Source organism: Bacillus rossius, chromosome 1, assembly GCF_032445375.1.
Source record: "Bacillus rossius redtenbacheri isolate Brsri chromosome 1, Brsri_v3, whole genome shotgun sequence".
NCBI lineage: Eukaryota > Metazoa > Arthropoda > Insecta > Phasmatodea > Bacillidae > Bacillus > Bacillus rossius.
This window is the reverse complement of record NC_086330.1, coordinates 144024646-144043979: the sequence shown is the minus strand read 5'-3', so window position 1 is coordinate 144043979 and position 19334 is coordinate 144024646. Positions and strand designations below refer to the sequence as shown.

Sequence of the window (19334 nt, the reverse complement as noted above, 5' to 3'; positions counted from 1 at the left end):
AAATCTTTATTCAATGCTTTTAATGAACTTAAAACATAATATTTTTTATCAATGGGAAACATTTACTGAAAACACGAAATCATTTGGTATGCAGTTTTGGAGTGTCTGTTCGTATGTATCTTTCGTGTTCAAAATCTTTATTTTCAGTATAACATCATAAATTAATCAAAAATAAATTTCTCAAAATCATAGGAATCTTATTTTTACTGATTCATGAAGGATATACTGAAAATAAAGTGTTTGAAGACGAAGGCTGCATACAAACGGTTAATCCAAAACTTTTTACCACATGATATCATGCTTTCAGTGCATGCTACGGGTGACAAATAATTTGTCTGCAAGTTCGTATAAATAAATGAGGACTTATTTAGTAGTAAACAACTTTCGCAAATATTTAATTATGATTATATTATGAATTTGTTAAAACAATCATGTACACAAACACGATATGTTAGAAGCAAAATAATTCAGGATACTATCCCATTTTCCTAGTTGGGACGGGTGACAGACCTGGTCAAGAGTGGGTTGTTGTAAGTGTTGGGGGAGGGGGGGGGGAAGTCTAAATCCCAGAGGCTTGACACCTACACTATAAAAAGTGTTTTTGTTGTAAATCAAACAGAATTGTTCATTAAATATTACACATAAGGGAAAAAAGCTGTATCTCAACCAAATAGTGCTCGCAGTAATTCTGGGTTCGTACTAATACCACGAAATTTGTGCTTTGTGATGTTCCAGTACCTCCAATAGGGGCGTAACCAGGGGGGGGGTTAGGGGTTAACCCCCCCCCCCCCTTAGCCCCAAATCTTTAATTAATTTCTTATTCATCACTCAAACAAATTTCATATTAAAATTAATAAAATTTTCACCATTACAATATTTAAATTTAAGTACCGAAATCTGCTAAAATTGCACTATTTTACACATTAAAATCCAAATTTTCCCGGGGGAGGACCCCCCCACCCCCCGCTTTAATACGAGGGGGCCATGCTTCTTAACACCCCCCATACACAAATCCTGGCTACGCCACTATAGTAAAAATTATTTTTAATAGCTTTGCAATATTAACTGAGTACATTAATAAGCAGAATAAAACAAAATAAATTTAAAATTATTGAATTATGGATTATCTTTTCCTTGACTTAAAAAGATTGAGCTCAAAAGAAGCATAAATTAACATATAATATTATGTAATTTTCGTAAGAAATATTCAGTAATATATCGATAAAACGTATTTAATATGTGCAAAAATAACTTTAGACTTTTTGTTTGTACAAAGTTAATATATTTCTTGTAGTGTAACAAACTATTTCTTGGCTACTGGTTTCCGAATAAATCTTTTGTATAAGTATAGAAAATATTTTCTCTCTGTCTCTCCTGTGTGTGTGTGTATTTGTGTATGTGTGGAGAGAGAGAGAGGTGAATTTCAAGGTTTATTTTTATTTTTAACGTTTGTGTTTATACTTTTGTACATAAGTTACAAGCCTACGTTTAATAGAATTTATTGGAACCTTACATTAACGCGATACACGTAGATCTACGTTTACATGTATGTTCAAGGCAACGTTTAGAGTTTTTAATTTTTTGTTTGTTGTACCTATGGAGTTTTAAAAATGTTATATTTAAATTATTTACTCCAGGGACTTTATATACTCTGGACGGCCAATATGGTAGGAGCATTTCGGCCGTTAGCGCATTAAAGTGCCCAATCATGTAGGTACTTGAGATATTGCATACATTTTCGTCCTTGAGGTTCACTACAGAAGTTCGGCTGTGTATAAAATCAGGACTCTACAAACATTATTTGCCAGATAATATGTTGTAAACAATCAGATTTTTCAGTAAATAAAATATTATTCCAGCAGGAATATTGCGTTAAAAAAAAGTTATATTTTACACTCGTTTAAAAACACGCCAATTTATAAAATTCTACTTTAGGTCATACCTACCTTTCGCAGATTACGATAGTTATATATTTACTAATTTGGTGGAAGATCTTTATAAATCCTTTAAAGTTATTTTATTATGTTAATCCTGGTAAATAGTGAAGTGAAAATAAATTTCATAACTATGTAATCATGCATTCAAATTAATTGCTGAAAATAATGCTCTTTCATTATTCACCAGTCCATACTGGTAAAAAAATTATAACCTTTTAAAGTGGCAATAAAAAATTATTTTCTAAATATTCGTCCGATATATTTCTGTCTTCGAGATACATTTGGCAGCCATGAACCTGTTCACGGTATTTAGTATGTATGTATGTATTAGCTTGTTTGCCACAAAGTGAAGAGCATAAAATTAGCTAAAAATTATATAATTTTAATTCTTAAGTAAACGTTTTCAATTTACTTAAGCAATTATTTTTGAATAAAAAAATGTGTAGGCCTAGTCCTACATATTTCCCAACCGAGATTCATAACAATTAGGGAACAAAATGCTCACATTAATTTTTTTAATTGCAATTTAAACTTCAGAAAATATTCTCAATTTACTTAAACAGTTACAATTTCTAGGTATAAAATAATCTTTTTTTTTAATTACTCCTGCAAGAGTCAAAATATTAACATGCTTACATGAAGGCCTAAGCAGTTGACATATGATTTATTTTTCAAATTTTAGTGATATCAAATACTAAAATAAGAATTAGTTACAAATGAATGTGCATTAGACTAAATATAAATATAACATTAATGTGATTTTTGTTTATTCCCAGGCACAAAGGATTTCTGAAGGATTGCCCGAATGGCCTTCTCACAGAACAAGTAAGTCTAGTGTTAAATGTAATGCAAATAATAACAACTAAAAATAATAATTTTATGGCAATGAAACTAAATTTTGTTCTTGAGTCCTTAAATATTCATTTTCTTGAGTCTTTTTATTGCATTATTTTACTGAATTCTGTAAGGTTTCAAGCCTGACATGGCGTTTGAATGAAAATGTTTTATTGATTTTTTATAATTATATAGTTTTCGAACATTTACAATTCTTTTAGTTATTGCTTTTATATACAAACGGGCATGTTAAATGCTAGACACAATTTTCCGTTACTTTGAAAATGTAAATAGGGTAGCCCAGTGTCTTTATCTAAAACGTTTCCAAGGTGACCTGTATTACGAGTATTTGACTAATGTTAATTACGTTTAAAAAAAAGAGTTTTAATTTTATTTTCTTAGAAAATAAAAAATATATATTACTTTGTTATAGCATATCACTTTGTAGAACTAATGAACTTTTTTTTGTGTGTGTTTCCAGGGCTTCATAAAAATCTACAAGCAATTCTTTCCACAAGGAGATCCTTCCAAGTTTGCGTCCCTGGTGTTCAGAGTCTTCGACGAGAACAATGTAAGTAAATGTTACTCGACGATCAGGAAACAAAAGGGAAAAGTTTGCGATCTTTTCGCTCTCTGAAACTTCTCTTTTAGCCACTTGCATTCGTATCTCCAATTATATGAGATTTGGCCCCCACTAATAAGTTGACTGTGGCACAATTTTAACGAGTTGTTATTTTATAACGTATTTTTTAAGTTGCTAAAATCGCAAAACTTTAATAGCTAACTTCTTTGAAAAGTTTTTAAGGAGATGCCAAATATTTTAGTCGTGTTAAAATATTTCTAACAGGCTTTAAAAAAACATTATTCAAGGAATAAATAAATTTGAGAGCCAGTTAAAATTTAGCTATAAATGGTGAAATGTATTCGCCTTACATTTTTTTAATATATAATTTTGTTTCCCTTATAATGTCATGAGCTTATTCAAAAGTATTCTAACTCTTATTCTACACTCTCCGTCTCACACACTCTAGCTGTCCAGTTAACTCTGACGTCTACGCTGCTAAACATTTTCATCTAAAATTTACAAAGATTACTGGTCACAAAATATCCAGGAATGTTCGTGAATTTACATACAAATATCTTCTTAATATAAATTTAAACGCACCTGATCACAGATTTGTTCAATTTTCCCCTGTCCTATTAAAATTATACATTTTATAACCAATGAACCTAGTTTAAAAACCAAAATGGCCACCAAATATGTAGGTGAGTGTGGGGCGAGTGAAAATCGTCGCTCACTCTCTCGTTGGTTTTCCCTCCCTCGCATCCGGTCAGCGAGGGAGCACTCTCTCTGACCTCAAGAGAGGGCGAGAGAGATAACTCTCTCACTCTCTCTCTATGCCATAAGGCCCATTTCAGACGAAGCAGTTCGGCTGATTTAACTAAACTTAACTGCGCTTAAGGGTTTTATTATCGGAATTCTCTGGCCGGTGCGCTTTAATGTTTTAAGGGGCGAACACCCTGAAGGTATACTACGAATACGCCAAAGTCTCATTCCGAATTGATTTTACCAAGTCGTGTCCTCTCCTTGTTAGTGAATGTCTGTTAAAATATTGGTGACAGAAAAACAATCGTGTTAAAATTTCAGAAATAATGGTAGTAATAATAGAAATGGCAAGAAAATGAATCATCAGCATGGCGTTTGAGACCAAGACTGAGGCTGAAATATGAAACAAACAAAAAATTGTAAGAACGATCAGTTTAATAGCAGAAATATCATATTCCATTCATAAAATACTAGCATTATTGTTTTGGCGTTGTTTATTCTTGGAATTTTGTCACTACCGAAAAATTTTATACGAGTTTTATTTGTATTATTTTAAAAACTTTTAATACTGAAATAAATTTATTTTTTAATAAGGACTTAACAATTAATAATTGCAATATTTAACAATATAAAACGTTGTCATTAATAATTTAAAACTTTCACACGTTCCTTACATCTCCATAATAACGCTACTAATTCAGTGATAGCCTGAATTACGATCGAAATAATTTTTTGGGAGATTTGAATTTAGTATATTATTTACCCAATTTTATTTTACCTATTTAAATGTCCCTTTCTTTCCAAGCTATTGACACAGTTTCTTAGGATACATTTGTAAGTAATACCTATTTATAAGGAGATAAATTCAAAAATAAAAATTAAAAATATCATTAAAAATATTTTATGCTGAAGAGAATTATTTTACTGAGTTTAAACCCGTGGACGCGAGGAATTTCACATGAGAAATTGTTAAAAAAAATATCCTTTTCGCTATAGCCTACCGGAGTAGGTAGATTTCGAAATACCTATTTCTATAAACGTCGATTAAACATTTTCCTATGTCACCTTTTATTATGAATGTTTTAACTCAATTAATCCAGCATTGAATGTCTTAACAAATTTCAAATTATGCCTACTAAATAGTTATGCAATTATTTTTTTACCTTCAAACGTTATTTTTTATCCCTTGCACTAATAAGTGGTCGTATAGTTTATTTTGGATAAAGGTTTAACATAATATTAAGATGGTTTAAAATAAAATCCAACAAATTTTATACTTAGAAAGTTTTAATTTTTTTTAAATTTCAACCCCTGTTATTACGGTAAAAGTTCCTTTCATGAAAAATTGTTTCAGCTAAAAATTTATATAAAATTTATGAGTTTTAAAAATAAATTATAACGGATTTGATAGTTTATCTATTGAAAAAAGTAATGACATTTTTTGTCTTTCTACCCGTGTTATTTTCACCCCTCACAGTAATGGTTTGTCACATACAATTCACTTTACAAAAGTTTTCAAAAGCATTTAAAAAGGTAAAAAAATTTCACATTAATTCAATAGAGTACATGGTATGGAAATTTTTTTTTCTTATTTCAATCCCAGGTTTTATCAACCCATTGTAGTAATGGTTTGCATTATTAAAAATTGTTTCAGATAAAAGATTAAAAATACTTTATAATATTTACAACAATATGAACGGATTTGATGTTAAACATACTAAAGGAAGTAATAATTATATTTTTTTTAATTTTAACCCCCCTTTATCCATCCCTTGCAGCAATGGTTTGTTGAAACAAAAATTATTTTATTCCAAAGTATTGATAATATCTACAATGTTTGACAAAAAATTTGAACGGATTGATAGTTTGCACACTAAGGGAGTTCTGAATTTTTTTGTCATTCAACCTCTGTTTATTTCACCCCTTGTAGTAATGGTTGGTGGTAAACAAATTATTTCAAATGAATGTTGTGGGTAATAATTTAAAGTAAAAAAAAAAAAACTGAACGGCTTTAACAGTTACATAAAACGTAAATTATAATTTTTTTTTTTTGGAAATTCTACCCCTTATTTTTTTCAAATTCCCTACATGGCTCGTCTAATGAAAAATTGTTTCAGATAAAAGCTTTATTTAAAGTTATAAGATTTACAAACAATTTGAACAAATTGATGGAGTTATTTTGTTTCCCCTCGAAATCCTTGTTTTTTCGACCTCTTGCAGTTATGGTTGGTCGTATCAAAAACCTTTTCAGATAGACGATTTTGGTATTACTCCTACGAGTTATAAAATGTCCAAAAAGATGTGATATTTTCCATAAGTGTAAGATAAAGCAATATTTTTGTTTTTCAACAAACCTACCCCTTTGGACGGTTATTACTTATTAACGAACTCCGCCAAAATTTTCTATGATTATATTTTATGTTTAAGTTTGGAAGTAATTTGTGAAAAATTACGGCAGTTATCGTGTCCACAAAATTGTGATGAATATATAAGTAGTATAGGAATGGGGCTCAAAGAACATTGAGCCTGGGACAGAATTTGAATGGTGGGGTCAATGACCGACCGCCTGAAGTCACTGCGGCCATCTTGGATTCAAAATACCTCAAAAATGGCTTGAAATTCATCCAAATCTCTAAAAATTTCACTGTTTCGAGGGCAATAAATCAAGTTTACAGGGAAAAAACGCATATTTTCCTTAAAAAATAAAAATAAAAAATCGGTTTCCGAGTGCCAAAAATAAATTTTCCTTTGAAAGAACACAAATTACTAAAATCGGCTAACTCCCTAAGCCGCCGAGTGCATGACCTACAACTTCACCGTAAACTTATTTTTTTTTTTAATTTTTGACCAAAATTAAGAAAAACAGATAAAATATTTACATGAGATGCTGCAATTTCCTTTACGCCCGCCATCTTCGATTATAGAATATTTAACTTTTCGTTATACTCCACATGTTGAATTATAGAACGCTGCACTATTCGTTACGGACGCCATCTTGAAAGTGTATACTATTATCGCTGCACTTTTCTATTCGGCCGCCATCTTGTATTATAGAAATGCTCACTATTCTTTACGCCCAACCTTTTGAAAATATGTAATTTTTAAGCTTTAAAATAAGAAAATAGTTTTAAATTAATAAATTAAAATTAAAATTTTATTAAAAATCTTTTCGCAATTTTTAATAAGGTCCACCGTCTTGAAAATCGAAATTTTTAACTTAGAAATTACGGAAAGGTTTTAAAATTCATAATTAAAGTACTGAACTAAATTTTGACTAAAATAATCATACCGGAGTCCTTGGTTTGAACCCAGTGGTGTCATTAGATTAAAAATGGTGACAGATACATCCTCGACGGAAGAAACTGGCAGATTGATCTTCTACCACTAAGGCCAAGGAAGATATTACGCCAGCCAGTATGATTTCATGGCAGCCATTTTAGGTTCGCCATCTTGTTGATGTCTGGTGGTGGTTGCCATCTTATTTTTGTTAGCTAGAGTGCATTGCCGTCATATTAGTTTAATTTTTGTTTGCTAGAGTGCAGTAATAATGGAGTGCCAGGACGTCCGCCGTCTTTTCAGGCATCATGGACGCCATTTTGATATTCTGTAAATTTGAAGTAGGAAAATCCCATGTAATCTTTGTCAGGTCAGTCTCCACATACTGCTCCCAGAGGTAAATCTGATTTTTCCAAGCATCTAATAACCCACAAGTGTTTTGAAGCACGGCCGTCGCCTGTAATTCTCCTCGGAACCGTGACAAGAAGCGCTATGTCTTGCAAGCTATTAGAGCAGCTAGGTTCTGAGAGCCAGCCTTACACGAGCGATTTCAGGCACACCCGCGGGTCGCTTTAACTTACGTTTCAGCACAACTCGGGCCCCTGCCGAGAGAGTTTCCCACTGGCAGCAGCTCATTTTACATCTCCCTCCTACAGCATGTTCAAGGAACCATGCCCAGTTCATTGGCTGGTCACCAATCCTAGCCTGCCTCGAGGTTACGCCATCAGTCTGCGAAGGCACGGCCTCTGCTCTCTCGTGGCAGATTTGTGACTTATTTCCCTTGGGTTTTTGAACGCCCGCTAAATGCCGGCCCCCTGGCGCCTCAAGCAACGAACAGTGCCTGGTAGTTCATTTCCAAGCCACCAGAGTGCTGCACTAGTCCCCTCCATAAGATCCATGATTTAGCAGTCGCCTCGTGTGAGTCGATCTCTCCTTGTTTCGGACACCCCTCAGTAGGTCGCGCTAACATCAGCCAGTGCCCCCAACTTCGAGATATCTAAGTCAGTATTTCTCGACCATGCCCCTCGGAAATCTCTCGAAACTTTCGGTCCAGAAGCCGAAGCCTCCCCCTTTTTTTTATTGACTTCCATCTTTTAATTACGAGTCGCTGCCGCCCCGAATAGACTTCTTCGCACCGCGAGAGCAGACGGACAACACCGTATCGTCGGAGAGCTGTGCAACAAGACTTCACTCCGGTCGTTGTTCAACTATGTCATCAGCTAGGCAAGGGATGTTGTCGCTACAACTTATTAATAATTAGTAATTAGTCAGTCTGCGTACCTCATAGAAATAGTCATGCTTCGTTCATAATACTTAATAAAATTTCCTATCTTTTAAAAATATGGATACGTCCGTGACTACCGCGTGTTCGCAAGTTCCGCACCCTAGCTGATGCTAGAAGCCATCTCCCTGTATGGTGAGTTTTTGACAAATTTAAATTCCCCGACCATTATCGTCCTTAGTGGGCATTTACTGCCTATTAACTAACTGTATGTGAACCAGTTCTGATCATGTTTGATTCGGGCTTGTTCACAGACAGGGTCCAAGGGCCGGATGCGGACCTAACAACACCACCCTCGAGTCCTTCCTCCAGCAGTCAGGACGACTAGGGCACCCTGACACAACGTAACAGCTCACCTTCGGCCAGCGAACGTCAAACCTCCAGTCCTCCTGCTTTTTATTATGTCTTCTGTATAAACATTAAATTAAGACGTTGAAAAGATCGGAACACCAGAAATTTTTCTTTCGGGACCTTAATCACTCTAAGAGCTCATACTGGGATTTAAAAAGTTAACCTGTTTATTTTTTTATTCTGTTTTTAATTATGTCCAATGAAACTTAATGATAATATTCTAATTATGGCCTGCCCATTCTTTAAATTATTTAATTTTAATGTATTTTAATATTATTTTATAAGTTTAGGTAATATATTTATCAATTAATTGATCAAATGTTATAATTTTAATGTGAAAGTAACTAAGAGTTAAATAAACATAGAGGTATTTATATCTAGACGAAATAAGGCCTTTTTTTTTGTTCGGCCTTTTGAAACTAAAATATCCAGTTACACAAGTCATCAAGAGAGAGTTAAAGTGTAACGCCCCATTCCTGTACTACTTATATAATCTTTTGAGTTGACGATAGTTTTGTAGCCTATGGACCATGAAACGAAAAACTATATAAAACTTTTCCGGAAGTCTCACCATGGTACGACTACAATAGGTAGTATTTCTTTAAATAATACCTAATAAATGGCTTTATTTTTATAGAGAACATACGAATAAAAGTACAAGACCAAAATATATAAATTTACTAACTTTCAATTTAAAAGTGTTTAAAATTTTTTAAAATGTTATCATTAAAAGTAATATATTAAAAAGTACATTTTATATTTTAAAAAGTGTATTTGTTTGTTTCAGGATGGATCCATTGAATTCGAGGAATTTATCAGAGCGTTGTCAATCACGTCAAGAGGAAACTTAGACGAGAAGCTTCATTGTAAGTACATTTAACATCTCCCGCTTTCTTTAGGGAAATAAGTAACTTCCTTCTCAACATACTTTCAAACAGTTGCTGTTTCTACCTTTACAGGCAAATACATACCCGAATACGCATGAAAAGTTATCGAGCACTATTATGCTGCGTACATTTTCCTACTTTTTTGAAATTACTACTTTTGTAAAATACTGAAAATACGTTTAGAGTAGTAAATTTATTTTAGCATACATTTATAGACTAAATAGACCAAAAGAGAAAATTCTTGACTTTCAGGCTACATACAATGTGTTCATTTATCAGGGAAATAGTTAAAATTTCATGTAGTACATTTTTCTGACATACAACAGCTAGTTAAACACTTAACTAAGTGTATTTACATCTCACTGTGTAAAGTTCTTATTAACAAATTGTTAAGTGATTTTAAACCATCTTAACAAAAACACTATGTTGACATTTACAAATCGTATTATATTATGAAGGTTGTTAAAATTAATAACATATTTATTCCTAGTTAACTAGAGTGTTACCTAAATTGAGAATATGCTGTTTTTTCTTAACTCCTTAGGGTGAAACGGAAATAGGCCTTACAGTTTTTATGAATAAGTCTTAAAAAAACAGCCCAAAATGCGGTTAACATTTATAAATAAGTTTAAGATGTTAAAAACAGTATTCTTGTTAACAACAACAAACACATCTATGTTTTATAGAGTAATTCTTATTATCAACAACATAAATTCAAAATTAGTGTAAAGAAGTTGAATATTTGTAAGAGTTAGGTATGTAATTGACGGTGTAACCCAATTATCAAAGTCTCGACTAAATACGACAAAAAAAAATCAATCAAAATTACTGTTTCATCGCAAAGTATAGTTAAAATGACTAGGCTAATGAAAACAGCAAAAATTAGATTTTCTTATATTTGGTTTATATTAAGTAACGAATTTTTGTTTACATTTTACTCATCAATACAATATAAAACTTTGGTTGATATTAAGCTAAACATTAAATATGATTAAAGCGTACACAATAATTTGATTTCTTGTACGCAGAGTAAAAAAAAACTAGCGTATTCTTTTCTAGAAACTCATGGTTTTTACTTATTCTCGTATAATTATTTAAGTGTTTTGAAAAAAAATGAATACCAGTGGAATTTCACTTAAAAACTGTTTAAACTGCTTCAAACAGCTTTAAAATGGCGTATTTTCTACAGATTCCCTTTGAAGTGTCACTTATTCGCTTATCATGTCACTTATCAAAAACTTGTTAAGAGTGCTGTCATTTTGTCTCAGTTTTTAATTCTATGAGTTATGGACGGGAATCATTTCTTGGAAAATTGAATTTCATTTCCACTCTTCTGTGTTTTCCTTGAATTTATAACAGACAATTTGTATAGACGGTGACAGCCTAATAAATTTACTTGTCCAAGCAGTTTTCCCGAGTCAGATTTATAACTGCTTCCAGCGCTTCATCAAGTGGTCTTCTCAGTTTAACGAGCCTCTTTGTTGGCATTAACTTCGTGCCTTTGAAAAAAAAAATGCTTCGACTTTCGTCGCTGAGAATTACAAATACCAGCTCTATATTAACAGTTTCAACGCGTTGCAAGAGAGAAATTATTTCATTGGGGAGATGCAAATGCGTACCGTGACAACAAAACTCTAAATGAAAGTTTGCTTTAGTCTCCTCACGAATTTACAGCTACGACACTGAATTATTTCACACTGGATGGCGCCCCAACTGTTAATGTTCAAACCATACAACATCAACAAATGATTCGTTACGACCGACTAGTACTTACAAACACAACGGTCCTCTGTAACCATATACAAAATAATCTTCTCCGTCACTGACAAGGTTATTTTTCCTTGGATATGATTTACTGGAAAGTCATGAGAATTATATTGTAAATTCTTAGGGTAAAAAAATGTTTTGAATTGTTTAGAATAAATAAATATTTATATGAAATTTAAATAAAACTTTTCACGGAATCTATAACTAAAAATATAAAAATAAAACGTTCAAATAATGATTGTTATTTATGTTGCAGAGTGCACAGTTTTCATGGCTGATTAAACTAAAAATTATTGTTTTTATGTGTGATTGTTTTTGGAAGAAACAAGGCAGCGTTTAGAAGTTGACATTTTTTGCATTTATTGTGTGTATATATATATGCAGATATGTGTGTAAGTAGTATAACATAGCCGGTCCGGAAACAGGCCTCAGGCGGTGGATTGAGATTGTCGGTCCGCCATCTTCGATTTGTGACGTCACGGCGGCAAAAATTCCTCAAAATTCCTCAAAAATGACTCAAAATGACTCAAAAATTCCCGTTATAAGAAAAAAATTCCCTTTTTCGAGGGAAAAATTCCCGTTTCGAGGGAAAATTTCCCGATTTAGTCCTTAAAAATCCCAACGGCTAGAAATGTCCTGATAGAGGCTTAAGCATCCTTAACTCAAGCCTCAGTTAAGCCTCTATCAGGATGTGACCTTGACCTTTGACCTTGACCCCGACGGCCATCTTGGATCCACCATCTTGGATGACGTCATTTCGTTTTCTCGAACATTCCGGCATTGTGTTATCGGCCATTTTGAATTATGACGTCACCGTTGCAATTTCCGTTACGGCCACCATCTTTAAATTTATTATCCGATTTTAATGAAAAAAATTTAAAAATTATAAAAAAAATTAAATAAGAAAAAATTTAATAAAATATTTAAAAAACAAACATTTACGACACGGAGCTCGGAGTCCTCGGTTCAAACCCGACGAGTGCAAAAAAAAAATAAAAATGGCGACCGATCCTCCCCCCGCGGTGGCTGCAGGCATACTGACTCCCTCCACTTTTTTTTCAAAGTATATATATATATCGTCAGGTAGTATGACGTCATGGCCGCCATCTTGTCCTCGTCTGCTGGAAGCCATCATCAGTGTATCGACGGCGAGAGTGCGCTGACGCCATGTTAGTTTAATTCTTATCCGCTAGAGTGCAGTTATCATTTATTATTGCTGTGACACCCGACATATTGTCATTTGGCTGCCATCTTGAAAATCCATAATTATTTAGCTAGAAATTCGGGAAAAATTCCAAAATTCATTAAATAAATTTGTAATCTATATAATGCTCGATAAGGTCGACTAAGGTCTTTGGTACGATCTAGGACGATGCAAAAAAATTAAATATAACATCAATTTAACACAATAGTAACAGGTTCAAGGAATTAAACACCACAAGTTCTTTTACAAACATAATATTTATTACATATTTTCTATTCTACTACAGGATCATTTGCGAAAGCCAGCAATCTTATAATCATTTAGTTCCGCAGCGGTGTGAAATGACTAATTCTTAGCTCCAATCGGTTTATACTAGACAGAGTCCAGCCAGAAACTTTACAGACATAGTCCACCTCTTCTTGACAGAGTTTCTGGATACCGTTTTTAACAGTTTGCTTCACATCGTTAGAACTGTAAATTACTGCAGCCGATGTCTTGTATGCACACTTCTACACTTTGTCATCGAACGGATATGGCTTTCCATATATACAGTCCAACCACAAGTTATATTTCAAAGGTCCGTTTGTTGCTACATCATCAGTAAGCTGACTGATTATCTTCTGTCTGATATCGTCAAGAAAATTACAAATGTCCTTCGACTCACCGAACGTATTTAGATAATAGTAGTCTTTCAACGTTCCACGAAATGCAGACTGCGTCAAGTAGAAGCCATTATCGTTCACTTGTAATGCGCCGAACACAGTCTTAGGTTTATTTTCCTGTTCAGACGTCATACCAATCGGTTGCTGCACATCGGTTTTCTTGCTTGTACGCTCACGAGCCTTCAACCTAAACCGAGGAGTCGAAATTTCTGCAGGTAGTTCAGCAGAAGGCACACGGACTTCACCTTTACAGTTTTTCGCATGTCGTCGCAAATTATCAATTCTAGTAAACCATTCATGACACTCATCACATCGAAACTTCATGCGAGATGGATTCTTCATGCATTTGCTCCGCTCATGTCTTCGTGCATCATGAGCAAATGCGAACGACGTATCACAGTAGCTGCAAGGATACCGTGGTGATGAAGACGAACCTTTCAGACCCGATCCAGATACTGACGTTGCCGCAGTTGCACCATCTCCAGGCATACTCTTATGAACATCAATGCATCGTTGTTGCGCCGAAACCTTTACTTTCTGCCGAACAGCAGGACCTTTGCATGCCTTCATGTGCGTTTTCATATTATCTTTTCTGGCAAACTGCTTATGACATTTCTCACAAACAAACATTTTACGATATAGGTTCTTGGCACATTCTCTATTCTCATGTCGTCGAGCATTGCTGTTGTTTGAGAAAATCTTGTCGCAGTAACAGCACCGATGTTCGTTAGTTGTTGTCGATTCGGCCTCCATTGAAGTCTCCATTGATGGCGAACCAGCGTTCGCCGAGTTTCCCTGTGCAGCCAGCACTAGAGGCATTAAAGTCTCTTCTGCTGGCGGTACCACGTCTGTTGAAGTCTCCTCCAGTGTTGACATCGACGTTGCCAACGGGATCTGCTCCACCATCGTCGACGCTGACGTCAAGGTTCCCGCAGTCGATGGTACAACCTCCATCGAGTTCGTCGTTAAAGTCGATAAAGATGCCATCGAGTTCGCAAGAACAGGTAATTACGTGATTAATGCACCAGAAGAAACAAACTAGGTGATCCTTACACCAACGACGTCAGTAACAAACTGAGAGACCTGCTGTCTAGGACTCACTTATATACATGCACCGTATGGAATAATACACTAGTCAAATCAAGAACCATTTACAATAATACTAGAGTCAAAACAACATTAAAAATAGAAGGACCATCAACGAAAAGGCAGCACATTTGGAAGCACCGACAACCAAAAGGCAGCACATTTGGAAGCACCGACAACGAAAAGGCAGCACATTTAGAAGCACCGACAACGAAAAGGCAGCACATTTGGAAGCACCGACAACGAAAAGGCAGCACATTTGGAAGCACCGACAACGAAAAGACAGCACATTTGGAAGCACCGACAACGAAAAGGCAGAACATTTGGAAGCACCGACAACGAAAAGGCAGCACATTTGGAAGCACCGACAACGAAAAGGCAGCACATTTAGAAGCACCGCCAACGAAAAGGCAGCACATTTTAGATGCACCGACAACGAAAAGGCAGCACATTTGGAAGCACCGACAACGAAAAGGCAGCACATTTGGAAGCACCGACAACGAAAAGGCAGCACATTTGGAAGCACCGCCAACGAAAAGGCAGCACATTTTAGATGCACCATCGAATAAGGAAGCACCGACAACGAAAAGGCAGCACATTTGGAAGCACCGACAACATAAAAGCAGCACATTTGGAAGCACCGATAACGTAAAGACAGCACATTTGGAAGCACCGACAACGTAAAGGCAGTACATTTGGAAGCACCGACAACGAAAAGGCAGCACATTTGGAAGCACCGACAACGAAAAGGCAGCACATTTGGAAGCACCGACAACGAAAAGGCAGCACATCTGGAAGCACCGACAACGTAAAGGCAACACATTTGGAAGCACCGCCAATGAAAAGGCAGCACATTTTGGATGCATCATCGAATAAGGAAGCACATTTGGAAGCACCGCCAACGAAAAGGCAGCACATTTTGGATGCACCATCGAATAAGGAAGCACCGACAACGAAAAGGCAGCACATTTGGAAGCACCGACAACGTAAAGGCAGCACATTTGGAAGCACCAAAAACGTAAAGGCAGCACATTTGGAAGCAACGACAACGTAAAAACAGCACATTTGGAAGCACCGACAACGAAAAGGCAGCACATTTGGAAGCACCGCCAACGAAAAGGCAGCACATTTTGGATGCATCATCGAATAAGGAAGCACATTTGGAAGCTCCATCAACTAAAAAAGGCAAAAAGGAAGCACAAGTTACAAGATCTAAGTCTTAGTAAGAAATCATAATACAAGAAATAAAAACATTACATTCTTATAATTTAAATTATTTATTTTATTGCTTTATATTATAAAAATGCAAGTAAAACAAGTCATTATTGTATGTAGCCAGCATTCCTCAGTTCCTTGAGTATGAAGGATATTTCTTTGATGCACGAATAGTTTCCTGCACAAAGCGAACCATGTAGAAGTCTTAGCCGGTCAACCAATATGTTTGGATCTTTCCATGATGTGTAATCATTCTCTTCTACCACCATCTTCCTTGCACCTTTATAATAAATATTATGATCTCTGGTGTCTTCCGTTTTACCACCAACCTCAGGGTAACTTTCATGTTTGAGACGGTGATCATCACAAGCTTGATCAGATTTATTTAATATATCACGTCGTTTCCATCGTTTCGGTCTCAGGACACCGCCACATTCTTCGATCTTGGCAGCTTTAGGTGCTTCATCATAGTCTATGTCTTTGTCAACAGCCTCAGAGTCACTGTAACAATCACCGTAGAAGGAATCGTCTTCACCCAATTTACCGTAATAATTCGATGTTGATGATGTTGAAGTGTCTTCATCGTATTCATGCTTCCTTGTTAGGAGTCCATCATTTTTACAAAGTAGGAAAGATCTACTTGAATTCGGCTGGAATATATTCTCACTTTTCACGTTAAGGATTCTTCCATTGTCTTCATTCTTCCGTAAATCATCAACCTTCTTCACTTTAAGTTCTTTGTCGAGATCGGAAGAGCCAAGAAAATTATTGTCGTAATGCAGATCACTCTTCCTTAGGCTAGTAGATTCATCGTTGTCCTCTAGCTTGTACGCAGGCTTGGCGCTACAAGTTCTGCCATGCCTTTTTAGGCTCTCTCTCCGCGTAAACGACTTGCTACATCGAACACAACTTATTATATTGCGCAGTGGATTTTTAACACAGTCATTCTTCTCGTGTTGTCTTTTATTCTTTCTCAAGATAAACTCTTTACTGCAAAACTTACACCCATGTTCTTTCGATACAGCGTCAGATCCCAAATCGGAATTCATATTAGTTACTGAGACTAATGCCAGATACCAATTGAATGTTTTAAATTAGATTCATTACTTAAATAGAAATTTTTTCATATTTCATCAGCGAGAATTAATATATCTCATGCAAAAGTACTTTATGCATGTAGTTCTGCTTTTCAACAACAGATGTCGTCACATGTTGCTTGCAGGTAAATAATATTTAGTTCTTTTATGCGGGATGCGAGATGCTCACTATCGATCGCAAAAGAAGGATGGCTTCGCTAGACTCCAAGAAAAAGAAAGTTCGTCTTACATGTTGGTGCTCCACAGATGTCTCATGGCGTAATATTAATTTGACTGAGTAATGGTATTTGTTAATTCCACCTGATAAAAATATTGCAAGTTTTGATTTAGTAGCAGAAATTATCGAATTAAATGTAACTCCAAATAAAATGACATGTCTCATTAGACCAAAAAAAAAATCCATGCAGAGAGCGGTTTCTCAGAATAGTCAGAAACACTTGAAGAAACCACAGGAACGATTGCAAGAACACGGGAAAAACCATCAAAATATTGTCAAGAATAATCAGGAGCACACTGAGAAAACCACCATAATATTAACAATAATAATCGGAAGCACACGGAGAAAACCATCATAATATTGACCAGATTAATCGGAAGCACACAGAGAAAACCACCACATGTTTTCTTTGATATCATAAAATTACAAGAAAAAATATTTAAAAATAAAAATAAATTAATAAAAAAATAAAAAAAATAAAAAATGTATAAACAGTTTCTGCTAGCTTGTAAACTTATCATTGTTGAGCAAAGATAGAGTTCTTGTACAAGCCAGAAATTTATGCATTTTTTTATTTTTTTAATTTTTTTATTAATTAATTTTTATTTAAATATTTTTTCTTGTAATTTTATGATATCAAAGAAAACATGTGGTGGTTTTCTCTGTGTGCTTCCGTTTAATCTGGTCAATATTATGATGGTTTTCTCCGTGTGCTTCCGATTATTATTGTTAATATTATGGTGGTTTTCTCAGTGTGCTCCTGATTATTCTTGACAATATTTTGATGGTTTTTCCCGTGTTCTTGCAATCATTCCTGTGGTTTCTTCAAGTGTTTCTGACTATTCTGAGAAACCGCTCTCTGCATGGATTTTTTTTTGGTCCAATGAGACATGTCATTTTATTTGGAGTTACATTTAATTCGATAATTTTTGCTACTAAATCAAAACTTGCAATATTTTTATCAGGTGGAAATAGCAAATACCAATACTCAGTCAAATTAATATAACGCCATGAGACATCTGTGGAGCACCAACATGTAAGACGAACTTTCTTTTCCTTGGAGTCTAGCGAAGCCATCCTTCTTTTGCGATCGATAGTGAGCATTCCGCATCCCGCATAAAAGAACTAAATATTATTTACCTGCAAGCAACATGTGACGACATCTGTTGTTGAAAAGCAGAACTACATGCATAAAGTACTTTTGCATGAGATATATTAATTCTCGCTGATGAAATATGAAAAAATTTCTATTTAAGTATTGAATCTAATTTAAAACATTCAATTGGTATCTGGCATTAGTCTCAGTAACTAATATGAATTCCGATTTGGGATCTGACGCTGTATCGAAAGAACATAGGTGTAAGTTTTGCAGTAAAGAGTTTATCTAGAGAAAGAATAAAAGACAACACGAGAAGAATGACTGTGTTAAAAATCCACTGCGCAATATGATAAGTTGTGTTCGATGTAGCAAGTCGTTTACGCGGAGAGAGAGCCTAAAAAGGCATGGCAGAACTTGTAGTGCCAAGACTGCGTACAAGCTAGAGGACAACGATGAATATACTTGCCTAAGGAAGAGTGATCTGCATTACGACAATAATTTTCTTGGCTCTTCCGATCTCGACAAAGAACTTAAATTGAAGAAGGTTGATGATTTACGGAAGAATGAAGACAATGGAAGAATCCTAAACGTGAAAAGTGAGAATATATTCCAGCCGAATTCAAGTAGATCTTTCCTACTTTGTAAAAATGATGGACTCCTAAAAAGGAAGCATGAATACGATGAAGACACTTCAACATCATCAACATCGAATTATTACGGTAAATTGGGTGAAGACGATTCCTTCTACGGTGATTGTTACAGTGACTCTGAGGCTGTTGACAAAGACATAGACTATGATGAAGCACCTAAAGCTGCCAAGATCGAAGAATGTGGCGGTGTCCTGAGACCGAAACGATGGAAACGACGTGATATATTAAATAAATCTGATCAAGCTTGTGATGATCACCGTCTCAAACATGAAAGTTACCCTGAGGTTGGTGGTAAAACGGAAGACACCAGAGATCATAATATTTATTATAAAGGTGCAAGGAAGATGGTGGTAGAAGAGAATGATTACACATCATGGAAAGATCCAAACATATTGGTTGACCGGCTAAGACTTCTACATGGTTCGCTTTGTGCAGGAAACTAT

At 35.0% G+C, this 19334-nt stretch overlaps 1 protein-coding gene across 1 annotated transcript in view; it reads left to right on the top strand.

Moving 5' to 3' along the window:
- Nucleotides 1-19334, top strand: part of LOC134537142 (frequenin-2-like) — a 113043-nt gene that overhangs the window by 9043 nt on the left and 84666 nt on the right. The window contains exons 2-4 of the mRNA XM_063377444.1: nucleotides 2714-2762; nucleotides 3253-3342; nucleotides 9795-9873. Coding sequence (XP_063233514.1) covers nucleotides 2714-2762; nucleotides 3253-3342; nucleotides 9795-9873 — 218 coding nt within the window. The remainder of the gene's footprint in view (nucleotides 1-2713; nucleotides 2763-3252; nucleotides 3343-9794; nucleotides 9874-19334) is intronic.